General features: G+C 38.2%; 1 protein-coding gene across 1 annotated transcript in view; it reads left to right on the forward strand.

The window, feature by feature from the left end:
- CHST9 (carbohydrate sulfotransferase 9) overlaps positions 1-10,438 on the forward strand; it is a 332,514-nt gene extending 322,076 nt beyond the window's left edge. Inside the window, exon 5 of the mRNA XM_020968675.2 lies at positions 8,425-10,438. Coding sequence (XP_020824334.1) covers positions 8,425-9,513 — 1,089 coding nt within the window. The 3' untranslated portion in view covers positions 9,514-10,438. The remainder of the gene's footprint in view (positions 1-8,424) is intronic.
- The last annotated feature ends 10,795 nt before the right edge of the window (positions 10,439-21,233 follow it).

Consider the following 21,233-nt stretch of genomic DNA (forward strand, 5'->3'; position numbering starts at 1 on the left):
TTACAATCTAATTGGAAAGACAAGACTGAATATAAACAGCAATGATTTGGAGTGCGAAGTAGAGTTTGGCTACCAGTCAATTGGCCTGATACAGACTATGAGAGTTGCCAAGGTTCTGGGAAAGAAGATCAGCAAAGACTTGGCAGAGTTTCACAGGAGAGATTTTTTAGCTAGACTTTGAGTGATGAATGTGATCTGAATTGACTAAGAAAGGCAATTTTATTGGGGGCAACAGCATGAGGAAATGCACAGAGGTAGAAATAGGCATCATTTTGATAGGATGCTGAAAAGACCAACATGACTGGAGTGCACAAGGTATCTTACTGAATAATAGAAATGAGATCAGATAAAGTTTTAACAACCAGGCAGACTAAATTCTTTAAGAATGCAGCATATATAATACAAGAAGTTTTTATTAAGTATCTTTTTGCTTTGAGACCACTATGGGTAGATACTTGGGGAAATATATAGGGTCAAAGTTTTAGAACTAGAACGTGACTTCAAAGTGATTTGGGTCCAACCTTCTCATTTTACAAATGAGTAAACTGAAACCCAAAGAGGTTGCCCAGGATTACAGATGGTAAGTGGCAGAACCAGCATTCAAACCCAGGTCCTCTGACTCCACTACAACATGCGGTATGGTCCCTCTGCCCAGGGCGCTTACCTGTCTAGTATCAGACACAAACACAGATATCTATAATACACAACACTATGTGATAAGCTCTTTAGAGTTACAAGTTACATTAGAGTGCTCTAAGAGGTCAGGGTGACAAAGCCATAACAAAAGGAACCAAAGAAGACTTCCTGGAACAGATTATATTTGATTTGGGTGGTAAAGGGTGGGCAGCAATTTATTAAGCAAATATGGAGGAGATGCTATGAAAAGAAAATTGGGTGGTCAAAAGCAAAAGTTCTTGAGAGTATAGTCTTATTTCTGGGGGCAACAAGAAGTCCTTTTTGTCTGGAGCACTGAAAAAGTAATTTGACAATGAGTTTGGAAAAATAGAGTGACAACAGATTGTGGAATGTGAGTACCATGAAAGGAAATATGAATTTGATGCAGTAGAGTATGGAGCCACTCAAGATTTTTTTAACAGAGGGATGACATGACCAAATCCATGCATAAGAAAAATTATTCTGGTAAAAGTAAGCAGAATGAAATGTAAGTGAGGAAAGAAGCAACAGGAGGCAAGATAGCCTATAAAGAAGCTATCACAGTCCAGATAGGAGCATCTACACTAGGAACTGAAATAGAGAGGCGAGGATGGATTTTGCCAAGGGAGAATCAAATCTATCTAGTTATATATGAGGGGTAAGGAAGAGGGGAGAATCAGAGATAACCCCTAGATTTCAAATATGGGAAACTTGGAAAATGGCAGAAATAATTAAGTCAGAAGAATGAATAGGTAAAGAAAAATAAGCTCAGTTTTAGACTTGTGAAGATTGAAATACCACTGTGGTATTCTGCTGAAGAAGGTCCTTTAGGTAGTTTGAAATGGGAACTCAAAAGACAAATCAGTACTAGATACATAGATTTGCAAGCCATTGATACAGAGATGGTAGTCGAAGCTATAGGAGTGAATAAGATTGCCAAGGGAGAAAGTATGGAGAGGAAAATGCTAAGGATAGTCCCTTAACAAATGCCCACATTTAGGTTTGGGGAAAGTATGAGGAGCCAACAAAGACAAATGGTTAGAGATACAAAAAGAGAACCAAGAGGGTGTGGTGTCTTTGCATATCCATTTGGAGGATGTGGTCAAGAGTATCAAAAGCTACAGAGGTGAAGGATGATAAAGACTGAAGTCAGCCATTGCAGTTTACAATTAAGATGTCATTTTCTTCCCAAAGAGAGAGTAACTTATGTTACTCTTATATTGAGGTAGGAACAAGATTGCCAGTGTGGAGTAGTAGATAGATCATTTGACCTGAATTCAGGAAGACCTGAGTTCAAATTGTGCCTCAAACACTTAGCTGTATGATCTTGGACAAATCATTTATGCCTCAGTTTCCTCATCTGTAAAATGGGGATAATAATAGCACCTAACTGACAGAGTCATTGTGAGGAAGAAATGGGATAATATTTGTAAAAATATTTGCAAAATTTAAAGTACTATGTAGATACTAGCTAATATATTATTTGCAAAGGATTGAAGAGGAAGTAAATAGTGAATGGTGGGGAAATGGAGGCATAGGAATAGACAGTTTATCAAGGATTTTTGCAGTGAAGGAGAGGAAAGAGATGAGACTATGGCTACTTGGTGTTAAAAATTCAAGGGAAATTTTTAGGGGATTTTCCCTCAGGACTGTGAAGTCCTGTTCATTAGGTAGCACAATGGATAAAGTGCCAGGCCCTGAGTTCAAATCCAGCCTCAGACATTTTACTAGCTGTGCAACCCTGAGGAAGTCACTTCACCCTGTTTACCTCAGTTTCCTCATCTGTAAAATGAGCTGGAGAAGGAAATGGCAAACCACTCCAGTATCTTTGCCAAGAAAACCCTCAAAGGTGTCACAAAGAGTCAGATACAACTGAAAAATGACTAAACAACAACAAAGTCCCATGTTCATAGGCAGGTGGGAAGAAACCATTAGTGATAGAAAGAATTAAGATGCATGAGAGAGCCGTGATGATTGGCTCCAGCAGGCTCTTGCTGTGGAGATTGGAAGGAGTGGAATTCAGAGCATTAGTACAGGAATTACTGGCAAAGTAAGTAATAGGGAAATTTTCAGTCATTAGAGAGGAATAGTTAGAGAATGAAGATGCTGAGTAGGTTTGAGATATAGAGGAGGTAAGCCAAATGAGTTGTGATAGAATGGTACCAATCTTTTCAGTGAAGTAGGGGGCTAAGTCATCTTTTGTAAGTATGAGGGGAGGGGCCACAGTCAGTACAGAGGAAAAGAGAAAAGAATTGAAACAAAACTTATTATGGGGAAGGAGATAAGGGTGGAGTAGTTATCAAAGTTGAGAAGATCCAGAAGGGCTGAGAACTGCATACAGCTAAATAAACAGCTTAAATAAGAAGCAAGACACATTCGAGGGTGTTTTGTACTAAATAATAGGGGAAGTTTTAAAGAAGTAATTAATACCTATATTCTAAATCTTAATCGTGAAACATTTACTAACAGAAGGCAAAACAATAATAATCATAACTTAACACTTTATCCATAAGCCTAGATCACACTCTCCCACAAAGGCACACAGTATCTGTGGGGTAGAGTGGGTATAAACTTACATCAACCTAACAATGAGATATGAGTAAGGAAACCCTGGGCCAACTCACAAATGCAGGCCTTGACATCTTTGGTCTCTCTAGAAACCAGTCTACCACATGTACCATATGTCAGTTTGTGAATGGGAATGCTCATCTTTTGGACCTGGTGTCCTACTGGATAAAGTCATTTCTCTACTATTTTTGAAACACTGAAGCAGAATTTAGCTCTTTTGGCAAACAGTCTTAAGCTGGGATCTGCACAACTTTTCAAGACTGCTCTCTTTGTCAGGACATTACACTCTTTTGGTGAAAAGTCATTTCCTTAAGACAAGGATCTACAGAGCTTTTCACTTCTGCTCTGTGTAATTTAAGGGGTTTCCCTTCTTGAACAATAGAAGGCAGTAGAAAGAAATGTAGGACAGCCTCTAAGTTCTCTTAAGCAGTAGATGGTCCTAGAGACAGCAAGACAGCCTTTTCCCAATCAGCTCTTCAAATATCAGAGACTTCTGCTTTCTCCAATCAGCCCCCAACACCAAAGCTTTTCTTCAGTCAGGTCAGTTCTGTTTCAATTCAGTGCAGCCATCGTTATTTTCTTCTGTCTCTACTCTGTTTTTCTGTTTCTGTTGACTTCTCAACTCTGCCAACTTCCCAGCTCCATCAGCTTTTGTCTTCTGGCTCCTGTACACATTTTCTAATATCAGCTTCTACCTTCTAATTCCCCAGCTTCTCATCCTGAAGCTTCTATTCTGGCTTCTCCTGACAGCTTCTTTCTCTCCTATCTCAAAGCAGTCATGTATAGTGATCCACCTCTATCTTGGTTTGAGAAATCTGAAGTCTGCATTTCTGTCATATATACCACAGATAATCAATATTTTTTTCCATAGTGCCCAAACAGTTCTTTGATTCACAGTTTCTGAGCAATAAACATCAAAGGTTTTAAAGTTTTTTTTTAAAGTTATACATAAATTAGTTCCTGAGAAACAATGTACTTCTACCACAAGTCAGTACTTTTACCTCAAAGTGGTTGCTCTTTTCTCAGGTCCTCTCAGATCTGTTCCCTTCCCCTTCAAGCTGATTTTCTCTGGGTAACTCACACAAATGTCCTTTTTCAGCCCCTTTCAGGAAATAAAATGTACACATAGTAAAAGGGAAGTACCACGCATAAAAAAAGGACTGTGTCTGTCTAATTGATTTACAACAGTGCTTAACACAGTACCCTCAAAAAGACAGGCACTAAATAAGCACTTTTACTAGGAAAATGAGGAATAGACATCCTACTGAAGACACATTTTTTCATTTATTACTCATATACTAAAGTACAGGCTATCTTTCTCTAGTTTGCTGATTCAAGTAACCAATGGAATTCCAGCACTGAGTGTATGAGAACATTCTGATTTCAGAATAATAGATCTACATGGTGCCTTTATCACCTATATATCTTACGTAGCTTTGTGGTCAAAGTTTGATATTATTTTGGTTTTGGTTTTTTTTTTAATTTTATTTTAAAAACGGATCAAGAGAGTGCTTATGAAATGGTTTTGGGAAAGATAAGACAGTGTTAAATCTTTTACTCACAAAGAAAGCACTATGTAGTCCTTAGCTCTGACCCAATGGAAATCTTAGTGTATTGAATCGAGGCCCATTGGATGCCTTATGGAATTAGTCATCTTCACATCAGTCAGTCAATGGATCTTCACCATTTATTAAGCATTTACTTTGTTCTAGGCACTGTGATAAAACTGTGGATACAAAGAAAGGCAAAAGGCAGTCCTTGTTCTCATGGAGTCTAATGGGAGAGACAATATGAAAATAGCTAAGTGCAAACAAGATATATATAGGATAAATTGGGGATAATCAATAGGTGGAAGGCTTTAGCATTAAGGGATCAAGAAAGGCCTCCCATAGGAGCTTAAAACTGAAGGACTTTCATGTTAACATGCTACAGCTGCTCATAAATAATGTATTGGGGCTGGGGAGGTGGTGGTGGAAAGAATGTGGTCTGCTGAATGAAATATGTAGGACTTGAATTTGGGAGAAGCAAACTGTAGTCCTGATTCCATCATTGACTTACTGTGAGGAAATTTATTTGAGTAAGTTATTTCACCTGTCTATGCCATAATGTTGCCATCTGTAAATGAGAAAGTAAAAGAATAGCCTTGCCTCTTCTATATAACTTAGAGGGAATTTGTAATGATAAATCTATAAAATATATTGAACTCCTTGAAGAAAGGACTTATTTGTCTAGATGTAGTGAGGCTCTATTTGTTTTCAGTCTCTGATGGTCTTGCCAATCCAAAGTAACAACACTACACTAAATAGAAACTTTCCATTGATTTTTCCACATTCGGTTACATCCCTGGCCTTCATATTTTAAGCTTCTTAGAGAACAACAAACATTTTGACTGCAAGGGAAAAAAACCATAGGGGAATTAACTTCAGAATGAAAAGAATAATTGTAAAATCACAGCTTAATTCTTCACATCCAAGAGAAAAGCCATACAAATCAGCACATTGAACCAACATGTAAAAATAGTCTCATTCGATAAAGAGTGCTAAATTGGAAGAATCTTAGAGTGTGCTAAGAATGAGAGCTTGTGAGTAGGTAAAAATCACTTAACTCTTAGTTACCAAAGTCTTTATTATTCTTTCATCTTAACATTTTTTTCCTTTCTTTCTCTTTCCTAACCTTTATTCAGTAGTTCTCCCTTCCATGTGTCCTATGCTACAGTCTAATTAGAGTATTTGCCGTTTTCTTCTACCACAGATTTCCCACAACGTTCTTCCTCTGTGCTCTTTGTTACATTATTCCTTAAGCCTACAATGTTATTCCCCTCCTGTCCCATTCCTATCCCCACCAACATTTCTACCGATTTGAACTTTGACCCTTCATTTAAAGCACATATGGCAATGTGGCAGTGTAAAGCAAGACTTAGGCTCAAGACCTACATCTGAAACATGCTGACTGTGTCATGATAAGTTGCAGAAAAGTTGCTGACCTGCATTGGTACAGAGATTTTACCCACCCAGGAGTTCCCTCTATCAATGAAATCCCAGGACTATGTTGTCTTCCTGTCATGTGTATCCTTTAAGGACCAATTCCAATGTCATCTCCTTCATGAAGACTTCATTCATCCCCTTGCTCAACAAAAATGTTTGGACCCAGACTTGGTTTGCTCCTCTCTAATAAAATTTACTAAGTATCATTTTGTATTGCAGTTTTCTCTGTGAGTGTCATCCTCCATTACTAGAATGTCAACTCCTCAGGGTGGCTATATCCTAATCTCTGTGTCTTGCCCAGGGCTTAACACAGTGAATGCTCAGCAAATAAACATTTTCTGAAATTTATTCAATCCATAATTCTGTTCAATATTACAGAAACTGGCTCTCTTCATTCTAGAGGATGTTCTAAAATAACCAATGGCAGCACGTGTTTGTAGGAGATATAGACATAAAGGAAATTCTAGACATACTGATCAGTGTTTACATTATACAAAAGCAATCTTTGTTTGTTTTGTTTTTGTAGCGCAAAGTTAATGCATCGTCCCTCAGAGATGATGTGTGTGACCTTCAGAAAAGAGAATCTCTCATCTGGGATCTGGAAACCCAAGATTAAGTCCTGGAAATTCAGATATTCAAGAATCCTCAGGACTTAGGCCAAGGACAGGACATGTCTACCGATTCTATAGATGCTCAAGAAGGCTTCTTTCCAGACCAATTTTATATTTCTGATTGTTACTGATTCTGATTGTTACTGATCCTAAGTTACTTTGGTGGGCAACTTGGGGGATATGAATTGGATTTAGTCTCCCTACTTCCAGCACTTCCCCAGCACATCTTAGAACCCCTAGAGGTTAAACTTGCTTTATTTCCATATCTTTAAAACTATCACAGGCAAATCCAATACTTCTTTGGCAGTGGTGACTCAGAAAAGATCTTTGAATTCTAACCTGAAACCCCAATTATCATGAGAATTCTTATACCTTAGTAGGGAACCAAAATCCTAAGGTTAAGGCAGCAAGATCATCCTGTAATCATTAGGGAATACTTTCACAGAACAATAGAAGAAAGATTGGTGTGAGGAACCCCCAGATGAGAAAACTCTCTCTGCCGAAAGAGGATGCTACCTCTTCTGCAAATTAAAGTGTTAAAGAGTTATCTAGATCACTTAGAGGGTAAGTGACTTGCCTAGGGTCACACAGCCAGCATGTTTCAGAGGTGAGACTTGAACCCAGATCCTCCTGGCTACCAAGTCAGCTCTCCATCCACACCCCATGCTGCCTCTGTAGTAGCACAGAAACATTATGAAGCATGGTCCTATATGAGTTAGATGACTCAGATTAAGTGATGGAGGAGGGAAATTAATACCCTTCCAAGAAAGGTTTCAAGCTAGTCCTGAACAATGTTTTCTCAATTTTTTTCCTCCACCCAGAATTATATTTCATCACAAGAAATCAGGATACACTAGAGGAAAGCAGGAGATTCACACATGTTATGTGTGATTAAGAGTTTGAGTTCCATACTATTCACTGGAGATTTGCACATGAATGCTAGTCTAAGTTCAATACCATTCATGGCCTTCCTAACTAAATCTGGTGCAGATTAATACCCCAGGGCAAACCACTCATCCAGAGGTACCCAGTATATTCTTGACGGGGATTTGCTCACTGTACAGCAAAACTACAATGCACTCTTTTGATATTTTGTGTTACTCTCTCATCCATCATTAAATGCATCTTAACTTGTTTTCTTCGATCTTATAATTGTATAGCCTGGCTTCTTATCTCATGAAATTCAGTTGTTCAACAGTTATTTATTGGGTCACTTTTGTGTGCCTAGTTTAATACTGTGAGTGTACAAAGATTTATCAATACACGGATCCATCATTCAAGAAGTTTACAAATCGAACTCAGTTTTGGACATGCTGAATTTGAGGTGCTAATAGAACAATCCAAATAAAGATGCCCAGCAGGCAGTTGGAAATATAAGACTGGAGCACTAAAGACAGAGAATCATTTGTGTAGTGGTGATCATCAAATTTATGAGTATATGTTCCTGATAAAATCGAATAGAGGCAGTGAATGAAATACCAGCTATTTTGATAGCTTACATGAAACCTGTTGTCTACAGTGAGTTTTGAAACAAATTTGTCTAGTTCACAAAAAAATGCAGCCACTTTCATGGCCATATTTTAATTTCTTATTTTGTGTTTTAACAGGATTCCAAGCTCCAGGTTCTAGGGGAGCTGAAGCCAAACAATGAGACTTTTATTATTACTAAGACATTCTCTGCATCCCTGAGTGAGGTCGGCCACTTAAAAGGAGATGCTCAGGCTTCAAGTGAGACAATACGCTCACCAAATGGCAAGTTGTATGAACAGCATCAAGTAACCAAGTCCCTTTTCAAGAAGTTTAGCCAAATAACTTGGCCATTGGACACTCGCCCTTTGAACAAGAGTTTAATCATAGGTGACAAATGGAAGAAAACAGATGTGGCTCAAGAAAAAAGGAGAGCTTTCCTTCAGGATTTTTGTAAGAAGTATGGGGGCGGGAACCGTGCCCAATCCCATCTTTTTCACATGGTATCTAGAATCTATGTGGAAGATAGACATAAAATCCTCTATTGTGAAGTACCTAAGGCTGGCTGCTCTAACTGGAAAAGAATTCTCATGGTGTTGAATGGCCTAGCCTCTTCTGCCTACAATATCACTCATAATGCTGTGCACTATGGAAAACATTTGAGAAAGTTAGATAGCTTTGATTTGAAAGGGATATACACCCGTTTAAATACTTACACCAAAGCTGTTTTTGTTCGTGATCCCATGGAAAGGTTAGTGTCTGCATTTAGGGATAAGTTTGAACACCCAAACAGCTACTACCATCCAGTATTTGGAAAGGCAATCATTAAGAAATATCGACCCAATGCATGTGAAGAAGAAATAAACAATGGATCTGGTGTAAAATTCAAAGAGTTTATCCACTATTTGCTGGATTCTCACCGCCCAGTAGGAATGGACATTCACTGGGAAAGGGTCAGTAAACTCTGCTATCCTTGTTTGATCCCCTATGACTTTGTAGGGAAATTTGAAACTTTGGAAGAAGATGCCAATTACTTCTTGCAGCTAATTGGTGCTCCAAGAGGGCTAAAATTTCCAAACTTTAAGGACAGGCACTCTTCTGATGAAAGGACCAACGCAGATGTTGTAAGACAATATTTGAAGGATTTGTCCAGTATGGAGAGACAATTGATCTATGATTTTTATTACCTAGACTATTTGATGTTTAATTATACAACACCATTTGTATAGCTGGTGTCCAGTAACCCTTCCTAATGATAATGTGCTCAGATAAGTAACTGTCTCTTCACCTTAGTTCTAGGTATTGAAGAAATGGAACTAATGCAGTTGTCTTGACTGAATGGAAATTTTGTCAAATAACATGACACCAATTGGCACAAAATTATAGGAAAATCACATAAAGGAGATATGTAAACAACTTGAATGGCATGAAAATGTCTGGAAAAAAGCTACTTTTGCATTATGGATTATAGTGTGGAAGCAATAACACAGCCAGCTGTTGCATTAGCTAAAACAGCACTCTTGTAATTCAAAAGCATCTAAAATAGCATGGGTTTTTGTTAGTTTCTAGGATCCATTGTCTAAAGTGCATGGATTTATTTTTTACTGTCTGTGGCATGTTAATAAAACCACTGGACAGTTTTGTAACTCAAAGCTTTCATATCAATTGCGATGATAAATCAATTTTGAAATGACATTTTGTACCTAAGCATTTTAATTTAGATCAGAATGCATTATATGATATACAATATGAGAATGTAGCAGGAAAACCAGATGAGGCTAGGGTTTTGTATATTTAGCAGCCAATAAAAAATGCACAACCTGCTAAGATCAAAGTAACAAAAACAACCTTCTCTTCAAAAAAAAAAAAGCTTATGGGAATTGGTTCTGTTTTCTTTTGAGTTTACTAAGTAGAGACAAAATGAACACCACCACTAAAGGTCTCCATTTTTGAAGCATGCTGTTGAGATGTTTAAGCCTCCTTAGATGTAAATGTGCTCTTAATTCTGGTTTAATTGGGCAGGGGGGAAATTGTTTCAGGATGGAATAATCATCAAAAACTAGAGTTGCCACTCTAAATGTAGGCCTCCAACAATAACAAAGCCTTGTAAGTCTAGTATTTGAATTAAAGCATCATGTGCCCAGATTTATATGAGGAATGTGCTCCAAGAATAGCTTTCATTTTCAGTGTCTAATTATTCAGCTTGGGAATGACTGGGTTTAAAAAAAAAAACTAATACACCACTTCAAAGATAAGTTATATTCTAGAGAGTAAACATCATGAGTGCCCCTAGAAAAGTTTTTAATAGGCTTATGAATAAACAAATTAACATATTTTCTTTTCAAGTTTAAATATTCTATACTAACAAAGTCAAATGCCATTGTTTGCAGTATATGAAATGAAAGACTTTGGAAAAATAAGACCATGTGGTGCCCGTATGAAAGATTTTAATACATTTTGTAACTTTTTTTCTGCTACCATATAAGGCACCTAAATGAGAAGATACTTTCTATAAGGAACCTAATTTTACTTATTGGGTACTTTTACCAGGTTAAGGACCCCTCGCTGTTTTTATTCAAATACCTTCCTGCCCCTCCCCAAACTCATATTTTCATTCAATCAGTAAATTTTCAACAACTTCTTTCCAAGGGAAGGAGTTAACATTTCAAAATTAATGGACCAGAATAGTTATCCTTACTTGGTTTATTTTAATTTGCCATTTTATGCCTGAGTATTCAGGAATTGCTTCACTCTTCACACACACACACACACACACACACACACACACACACACACACACACACACACACACACACCCATCTCTGCCTTGGCCCATCTGCATCTCCAAAGGGAGGAGTCAGCTTGAACTACAAGAGGCTGAATGAGCTTAAGTACCTAATGTATTGCCCTTTTACTGTCTTTTACCATCTCATTTATTCCCACCCCATGCTAGACAATGAATGTTCTTCATGTTTTAGCATCCGCATTTATTTGAAACCTTGCTTCACTATATGAGTGCTTAGAGACGTGACAACACAGCAGATCAAGTATTGGCCTTATGCTCTGGAAGCTCAGAGTTAAAATCTCACCTCTGCCACAAACTGCCTTTGGGCCTCTGTGTCAGAGCCCCTTAACCTTAGGGTTAAGGGTACCAGGCAGCTTTCTAAGACTTTAAGTTGAAGAATACTGGGAAGTTTCCTCATCAAGTTTCTTTATACCAATCACAGATTTGGTCCTATGTCATCCTATCCCAAAAATGATTAATAGAAACTTAGAGAAATGGGAATTGTCATTCATAGGATCATAAGATCGTTTCTTTATACTTTGGTGATGAAGTATAGCCCCCTCATTTTACAGAACAAGAACTAATGTTCAGAAAGATTAAGTAGAGAACTAGGATTTGAATCCAGGCCATTTGGCTCCTGATCCATTATCCTTTTCACCATATCATGTTTCCCTCCTTTTCCTGGTTTTACATATGTGTTCGTACATATATACATACATACATATATACACTTATACATACATATATATGTATGTGTGTGTGTTATGTGTGTGTGTGTGTGTGCGCGCGCTATTCATTCTACACTAGAATCTTCTTCTAACACCACATCATGGGCGCACCAATGACCTTAGGTCCTCAAAAGATATAAAAGTGAAGGAAAAATATAGCGTAGCACAAAGTGAGCTAAACTTCACATCAAAGGACCTGAGTTCAACTCCCAGGTGAGTCACTATTATTGGGCCACTTATTAACCTCTCTGGGCCATAATTGTCTCACCTATTAAATGAGAGTGTTAGACTAGGTGAACTCCAAGATCATTTCCAGTCCTGAATCTCTGATCCTAAGTTCCAAAAGATCCTATCGAGCAGAAAAAAAAAATGAATATAGGCCCAAAAATAGATATGTATCTGAACTCAGAGACTATCCTAATTTGCATGTGCCAGTTAAGTCAAACTACCACCACCACCTTGGCCACCATCTCCCCTCAGACCCAATGGAGACAGTCAAGGATCTTGAACCCAAGAGCCTTGGGAATGGTTGTGTCCCCCAAACTACTAACCTGTTTCAAGCCCAGCCCCCACAGCCATCATTGAGAGGACTCACCTTCCTCATCACTATCAGCAAAAACTGCTGAACAAATGTTACCAACAGACAAACAAGCACAAGGCCTCTGGGAGTAACTTTGAGCCCAGCCCTCAAAATCATCATCCAAGGAAACAACTTCTGTGGAGAAGGGGCAAATTATCCCCACCAAATGTCCCACACAAAGCAGGCAAGCCAGTCTAGCCAAAGCAGTAAGTGTTCAGAGGTCTATAGGAGGTAGCATGTGCCAAGCAAGTAAAATCACCATCATGCGTCAGAACCTGATGGAGATAGCCCAGGGCATTAACCCAAAAGCCTTGGGAATATCAATGTTCCAGCTCAATCCCATCAACCAGCATCCTGGGAAGCAATGACCTATGGAGATGTAGCCTGGTGACTGGTCCTACAGGTCCTACAGCCACAGCTGTAGGAGACCCAGAAAGAAAAATCCTTGCCACCAAAGTCCATGGCATATCAAGTGATCCAACATAAGAAACTGATATGATTTTGTCAGTGGACATAGTATGTTTAAAACAGGTATTACCATCTGCTTTGCTTATACTCTAAGGACCATGGACCTTTCCATCTGACTAGAAGTGAAAATCTCCCTTATAAGTTCTCTACGCCATTAGAATAGGAGCTCCTGGAAAGCAGACTGTCTTACTTTTCTCTTTGTCCCCAGCATTTCGCACATAGAAAGCACTTAATAAATTCTTTTTCATTCATCCATTAAATTTAAAGAGGCTTATGATTAGAGGGATGGCATAAAATGATGATTTTTTTTTCCAAGCAGCAACTCATTAAACTATCTGCTAGGGAGCAGAGGAATTCCCATCTATACCAGTAGAGAAGGGGTACACAGAAGTATGAAACTACATATCCATGAATTGTGAAATATTGAAGTATTTTTATGTATGTGCCTCTGTGTTGCTTTGTGGAAGAGACAGTTTGTGTGTGTGTGTGTGTGTGCGCGCACACGCATGCGCACGTGCGCGTTTGTGTGTGTACACCAAGAATGCTAAATCTCTTAAAGTAATATTGAATGGGATTTGATACAAGGGATTATGACCATTACTCATCTTTTGTTTTTCCCTAATTCAAAATAGCCATGAAATTTCCATAAATACTCTCTTCAACATTGCAAAACTTAACTCCTGAATGACTTAGTAACCAGTTTTTAGGTTACAATGCAGTCCTTTGCTTGGCCTATGGTGGATTTCATAACCATCAAGAACTTCAGAGTTATATGTGAACACCACAACAGTGCATTTCAGAGACATTTTCCTTTCTCTTTTTTAAGATGGGTGTATTACTTCATTGGCATAGGGAATTCCCAGTGAGAAAACTCCCCATACCAATACAGATCAGCAACTACTCATTGAGACTTTAAATGACTTGCCCATGCTTACCTAGTTTATGTAAGAAGTGGGACCTGAACCCAGGTCTTCCTGACACTAAAGACTGCTAAATATATAGATGATAAATAGATGGATGGATGGATAGATGAAGAGATAGACAAGAAGATAAACAGAGCATTTATTAAGCAACATCAAACCACAATGCTGTTCTTCTCCTTCATTAAAAATAAAAATCAACCCTACATTTTATCATCCTAGCACAAATTCACTAAAATAAAATAGAAAATCAATATGTTGCCTCTGACAGTAGCCCTTACAGAAATCCTCAAAGGAGGAAAAATCACCCATAATGCTTTTTGTCAAGTAGAGTTCTAGGCGAACTATCATACTTGACCCCTTCCTGACTTTTTCATTGATTCATGGAAGCTACAAAGTCTAGGATTCTATTGCAACTCGTCCAAGCCTATGTAAACACAGGTATTCCTTTTGTCATAAGTCTGGTTTAGTCTTTTCTTAAAATCCACATGCATTGTCTGACGCTGACATCCTGTGGTTGTGAGTTCCACAGACTTTCTCTACATGGTCCTAGGAAAATGTTATTTTCATTCAACTTTTTGTCTGTTGTTCCTTTTGAGAGATGCCTTCTTCCATTAAGGCAGGCTATTACAAAAGCAGACTAATCATCTTCCAGGATGCTTTGTGGTTTGAAACGCAGCCATTTATTCTGTCTGAGTCCCTCTGTTTGAAATGCTGGCTAAACTACTTTTCTTTCATTTATTTCCATTTGTGTACACACACCCAGCACTAAACCATCACTGCTCCTCTAAATGTTTATAATGGCATCCATTTAGTCTCCTAAGGTGAATTTACCCAAACTGGACTCAGATTCCAGATGTCCAGTGTTCCCATTATAACATTCCCATGCTTTAGGTGCAGTTGCATGTCCTCTAATTAAGCCCCAAGGAACCTATTTGTGTTTATAGACAGCAGCAGCTAACTGGGCAGGCTCCATCAAACAGTGATTCCCCTGTTTGAAATTAGTGTTAAGGTAACAAGGTGGCAATTAAGCCCCAAATCATAGTCATTTAAACAGTTACACGTACATGAACATATCTATCAGTGACTGCACTGCCAGGAAACTGCCATAAAATGATACAGAAACAGATAAAAAGGATACTCTGCTTCCTGTTTTTCCTCATCTACATGTATGATTAATGACATGGCTAGAAGGTTGAGACCTAAAAGCATGTACCCCCTTATAACCTGATCGTTGTAAAACAGCTCTCCAGTCCTCTACAATACTAAGGGGCTGTTAGGGTAGCCTTGGAATCTGTGGAGAGAGAAAAAAAAAGGCACCTTATGCCACATGAATTAGTTAATTAATTAGGTTAATTGCTACGACAAATGAGTAACTGGAAAGCAGCGAGTGAGTAGTATCTCCTACAAATTCGGAGGTCTTAGCTGAAGGGAAGACTTTGATGCTTTGAAGGAGCTAGGATTCTGGAGCAGGGGAGCATGAAGGGGGTAGAGTACTTCCTTCACCAATACAGGGCACAAACTCCTGCATGACTTTTCATCCTGTGGGAATTCTCTTCCATGTTTCTCCATAAATTATCAATAGTAGCTCTGTTCATGTAGGGACAACCTTCCTCTAGTTCCTTCAATGTCTCAAGGATTTCAGTGCACCATGTGGTCCATGTCTCATTCCTAAATGTGATAGGCCCAAACTCAATTTCCAAGATACCTTTTACATCAGTTATTGCATGCAAGCCTTTGTTGGTAACATACCATGGTCAGCTTATGCCCCATGTGCCATAGCTGAAGAGAGTTTTAGGAAGCTAAGGAAAAAAGGAAGGAAGGAAGGCAGGAAGGAAGGCAGGAAGGAAGGAAGGAAGGAAGGAAGGAAGGAAGGAAGGAAGGAAGGAAGGAAGGAAGGAAGGAAGGAAGGAAGGAAGGAAGGAAGGAAGGAAAAGAAAGAAAGAAAAAAAGAAAGAAATACTTGAATGTCTCTGTTAACACTATAAAAATCCCCTACTGATTATAGGATCACAGATTTAGAGTTGGAAGGGACCTCGAAGGCCATCTGGTTTAAATCCTCCCCCTCATTTTGCTAATAACTAAATGAGGTCCAAGGAGAAGTGACTTGCCCAGGGTCACAGAGGTAGGAAGCAAAGAGACTAGATTTAACGTCAGCTCTTCTGTCTGATTCCAAATCCCAACATCTCTTCCTCAGTATCAAGCAGAAGCCTGAATTAGTTATATAGGTCTCCTGTTCCAGTCCCCAGAGTATGATTTATCGTTTGATCTTTTCAGATTCTGGGCCTAAAACCTTATGCATGGCACACTTACACAGTAACTATTTGTGTGGCTAGCAAAGGTAATAATACTGATATTCTAGGGATAGTTGGTAAGGAATTAAAACTATTTCAACCAATTACTGTCTTTACAGTAGGACTGACCATATTACTTTCAACTTTCTTCTCTTTGAAATCCATGCCTTTATCACCATCTCCCTCTAATTTTAAATGCTACTTCCTAAATTGTCTTCTTCTCATGATGTTTTTATCCCTGTCCCCACCATTCTCAAAACTTTGTATATTGTGGACCCTCTGCATATAAAATCACCTTTTATTCTCTATTCAGAATAGGTAGAGGAGGAGGGAAGAGGAAAAAGAGGCTGATAGTGATTAATTTTGGGCATTTGGATTTTTAATAGTTATCCATGCTTGTTTATCCATGATTAAGTGTGCTTATCCACACAGGAAAGAAACCCAATAAACGTATGGCCAGGGGTCCATTCAGAAAGCCTACCTCACTGGTTATCAAAGAATCTACACATATAAGAAACCCATCAGTATGGATCAGTATGGAAGAGAATTGTCAATCAAGTTTTTCTAACCATCATAATATCTACAGGGAAGAAACTCTATAAATTAAATTGGTGTTGCAAGGCTTTTTCAGAGAAAAAGTCCTCATAAGAGAGTCCAGTCAGTAGAGCAATCATATATATTTGGTAAGTGTGAGAGAGGGTTCAGCCAGTGTTCAAATTTATATATACACCAGAAAATACTGGCCCATTTGAAACCACTTTGTTTTCATCTCCCTGCAAGATTGGAAATTAGTTACTTTTAGACAATTGGGTTTTGGGGAAAGTGGGCTCTGTTTATTTCTCCCTAAGTTAGTGTTTCCAAAACAAAAACAAAAATAAAAATGGCTATAATGAGACAGTACATTGAGAATACTCTAGGATTCTGTGGTACAATCAAAGGTAGTCAATGACAGCCAATTGAAAACCATATCCAAACTCTCTATAGGGTATAAGTCTAGACACTCAAAATTCCAGCGTTTCAGTGCTGAGACACCTGAGAAAGGTCAATCAGTCTAAATCATGCCTGAAAAAGAATGCCCTCTACTACATCTCTGACAAGTAGTCATCAAATCTTTGTCTAAAGACCTCAAGCTGGCAGAGGAAGACAGGGTGGGAAAAGGGAAAAGTTGCCTACTGAAATCATTCATTCTACTCTTCAACAGCTCTAATTGTTAGCAAACTTTCCCCGATATAAAGCTTAAATTTACCTCTTTGCATTCTACCCCTTGTTCTGCCTCTGAAACCAAACAGAATAAATGGGATCCTTCTTCCAAATACTTGGACATAGCTATCATGCCCTCCTATTGCACCATTTTTTTTCTGTTTCCAGGATGCACATCTTTAAGACCTTTAATTTACCAATGCTAATGCTCAAATGTCATGAAAATGAAGACCTTCGCCATCTTGTTTGTCTTCCTCTGGGCAGTGTCAAACTTATCAATGGCCTTCCTACATTTCCCAGAAGTAAATACAGTTCTCCAAAGATGGTCACAGCAATGCAGACTAAAGAGAGACTATCACCATCCTAGTCCCAGACTCTTGGACTCCCTTAATGTAAGATCACACTGCATTGGAGTTTGTTTGTTTTTTCCTTTGAACAATTAAATCACTGTTGACTCAGATTGTTTGCAGTTCACTAAAACCCTGAGATCTTTTTCTCAGTAGAACCGATGTCTGGCCATGCCTCACCCTACCTGTGAAGTAGCTATCTTGAACCCAAGTGGAAGACTTTACATTTATCCCTTAGAACTATAATCTTATTACCACTTCACTTGGTTATCAATTCCCTACTAAGAATTTTTGTTCTGTTCTTTATTTCTCAGACGGTTATCCTTTACAGAGAAAACGAAAGCAAAATAAGAGTTGAGCAATTCTTCCTCTCCTCATTCTCCATTATCATTGACCCATATGTCCTAGTTACTGAGATCCTATCCATTTTTGTCCTCCTTTTCCCTCAATATAGCTTTTAAATAAATGTTCATCCTTTACTTTCTTTTCTAGCCTCAGCTCACTTTGAATGCTTTAGTACTGGCATTATTCATACAGATCTGAGCCACACAGATTTATATTCATGTTCCCTCCCATGTTCTATACATGTCTTTTAAAAGTCAGAATTGATTGATGAGTGCCCCACATCAGTCTCTTCAGGCAACCCTCCCTTCTCAGCAGAATTGTTTCCCTTTGTGTCCTCAGAAATTCATTCTTTGCCATCTTGTCCTGGGCTGACTCCCCCTGTAGCGTTTTAGTTAAAGTTGTCTCACTTAGCCTTTCTGCGAGCTCTTTATAATCTGCTCTCCCAAATTCTAGATTATTCCTCACTTCCCTCTCCTCACTCACAAATTCTGAGATGAAAGGCTCACTTCCCCCCACCAAGATTCCCTTCCTTTGCACTCTCACAAAACAGTTCCTCCTTGTTGTAACGAATAAGATCCAGAGTAGTTCCACTTATTAGTTAATCCACCTTCTGAAATAATCATTGACAAGTCAAAAAAAAACCTATTAGCTGCTCTACTTTTGACAGAGTTCCAGCAGACATCGGAATGATTTGTTTTCCCATCACTACTGTATCCTGCTTCCGTGCCAAGTTTTTTACTTGTTTCTTGTACTCTTCATCTATTTCCTCTTTCTGTCCAAGTGCTTTATATTATATACCAAAGACAGGATCACTTTTCTTTTCTCCATCCCCAATCTTTCCCTCTGCTGGTCTTCACTCACATATTCTCCACCATGTTCACCTCTACTGTTCTTGTATTTCCTCATATCTTATTATACAATGCTACTCCACTAACCCTTTTATCTAACCTGTTCCTTTTGAATAAAATAAACACTTCCAGAGCCATGTTCCAGTCATAGGTCTCATGAGGTCACATTTGCTTCCTTGTATTATTGGTGTCTGTAGTTTTATTTTGTCTGTTGCCTATATTTTGTGTATTTGTGCACATATGTACATGGACTTCTTTACTGATTCCTTTCTTGGACTTCATCTCCTATGAATTTTTTAATGTCCCAATTGCTATTCTTCTTCCTATATTGTATCTCCTCTATATGGCATCTGCATTGATGGATACACATAGGTAATTTTCTTTCTCTTATTTTCCTTTCAGTTTAAAGTCCTTTTCATTACATTTGTGAGATTCCGAGCAAATACATTCTTGCCAGCCTTGTTGGAGCACTCTATCTCTGACCATAAGCACGTTACTTCTATATTTTGAGCTATGGCTCAGAAATCCCATTCTCAGATACCATTTTCTTTACTATCTGTTCACTTCCCAAATGTGCCTTTCTTTTCTGATGCCCTTAACTTCTATAGCCAGTAGTCATGAAAATTCACTATGTTCCTCAAAAGTCTTCAGTTTCTTTCCCAAGATTTGGTAAAAGAAGAAAGAAAACAAGAATTCTGGAAAATAACATCAATGTGAACAGGAAAATTAATATAGCAAATAAGATCAAAGTCAAGAGATAAGCCTGCCAAAGCTGTTTTCTTTTGTAAATATACAACTATATACATGGTCCTACTATAATGAGAGAACAGGTTAGTCAGTGTAACCTGGAATAAACCAGTGTTTAAATACCATTAGATTTGCACCTCTGAAGCCTTTCTTTTTCCCATGTTCCATTCTTACAGTCAGTAGTAAAGGACTTAGCCAGGTTCATTCTGAGTGAGTCTCTGGAGAACAAAATGAAGGGGTTTGGTGAAATCCAGCTGGATCATTCATGTAAAAAGGAACTAAACATTTTAGTGGACTTTGTTTTCTTTTTTTTTTTAATTATTTTCCCTCGAATTTTTTTTTTGCTACATTTTAAGTTAAGAACTGGCTTCCTCCCTTTCTCCCCAAACCACACCAGAAAAGGCCACCATTTGACACAGATTTATAAACATATATAAAACCATACTATATGTGCTTCTATTTATCAATTCTTTCTCTGGAGATGGATTGGCATCTTCCTTCACAGGTCTTTTATAGTTGATTTGAATATTTATAGTACTCAGAATAATTTGGTTGTTCACAGTTATTCATAGAACAATATTGCTGTTGCTGTATACAACATTCTATTGGTTCTGCTCACTTCATATTTCATTATTTCACACAAGTCTTTCCATGTTTTTTCTAAAATCAACCAACTCATCATTTCTTAACAGCACAGTAGTATTCCATTACAATCATATACCACAACTTGTTTAGCCATTCTCTAATTGCTGGACATCCCCTCAACATTCAGTTCTTTGCCATCACAAAGAGAGCTGCTATAAATATTTTAGAACATATAGGTTCTTTTCCTTTTTCCCTGATCATCTTGGGAAACAGACATAATAGTTGTATTGCTAGGTCAAAAGGTATACACAGTTTTATAACTCTTTGGACATGATTCTAGATTGTTCTCCAAAGTGGTTGGATCAGTTCACAGTTCTACCAACACTGTATTAATGTCCCAATTTTCCCACAAACCCTCCAACATTTATCATTTTCTCCTTCTATTGTTTTAACCAATCTGATAAGTGTGAGATGGTCTTTGTTTTTAATAGAAGTCAACAATACAGCATAATAAGCTAAAGAAAATAAAAATGCTCCAGGCTTCATCAATGGAAATATGGTGTCCAGAATGAGAAAAGTGATATTCTTCTTTAAGTCTGCTTAGGTTGTCCCACTTCGAAAATGCTGAGTTAACTTCTAGGAATCACCTTTCAGTAAGGACATTGACAATCTGAAATACATCCAAGGGCAGGTAACCAAGACAGTAAAGGGGATAATAACCAAACCATAGGAAAAGCAATTGATGGAATTGGAGAAGTAGTCTGGAGAAAACAGAACTTAGAAAAGATAGAATTTGAAGGACTTTCATTTGGAGAAGGAATTAGAATTTTCTGTGGGTAGCAGGTAATGGGCAGTGGGGAGAAGGTGCAGAAAGGCAGATCTCAGTTCATTCTGAATTCTTAACAATGAGAGCTACTTAAAGGTAAAATGGGCTGATTTTGGAATGTTATGATTTCTTTGCTCATTACATCACCATTGGTTGGGCTTTGTAGAGGAAATTCTTCTTTGGGTTTCAAGAAGGGAAAGGTAGGAAGAAGGGAGTCTAATGAACATGTGTAGCCTGTCCAGTTGATGCAATTACTGTCTGGAAGATATTGGAGAA

This window comes from Phascolarctos cinereus, unplaced genomic scaffold (genome assembly GCF_003287225.1).
Source record: "Phascolarctos cinereus isolate Bilbo 61053 unplaced genomic scaffold, phaCin_HiC Scaffold_4;HRSCAF=312, whole genome shotgun sequence".
Lineage (NCBI taxonomy): Eukaryota > Metazoa > Chordata > Mammalia > Diprotodontia > Phascolarctidae > Phascolarctos > Phascolarctos cinereus.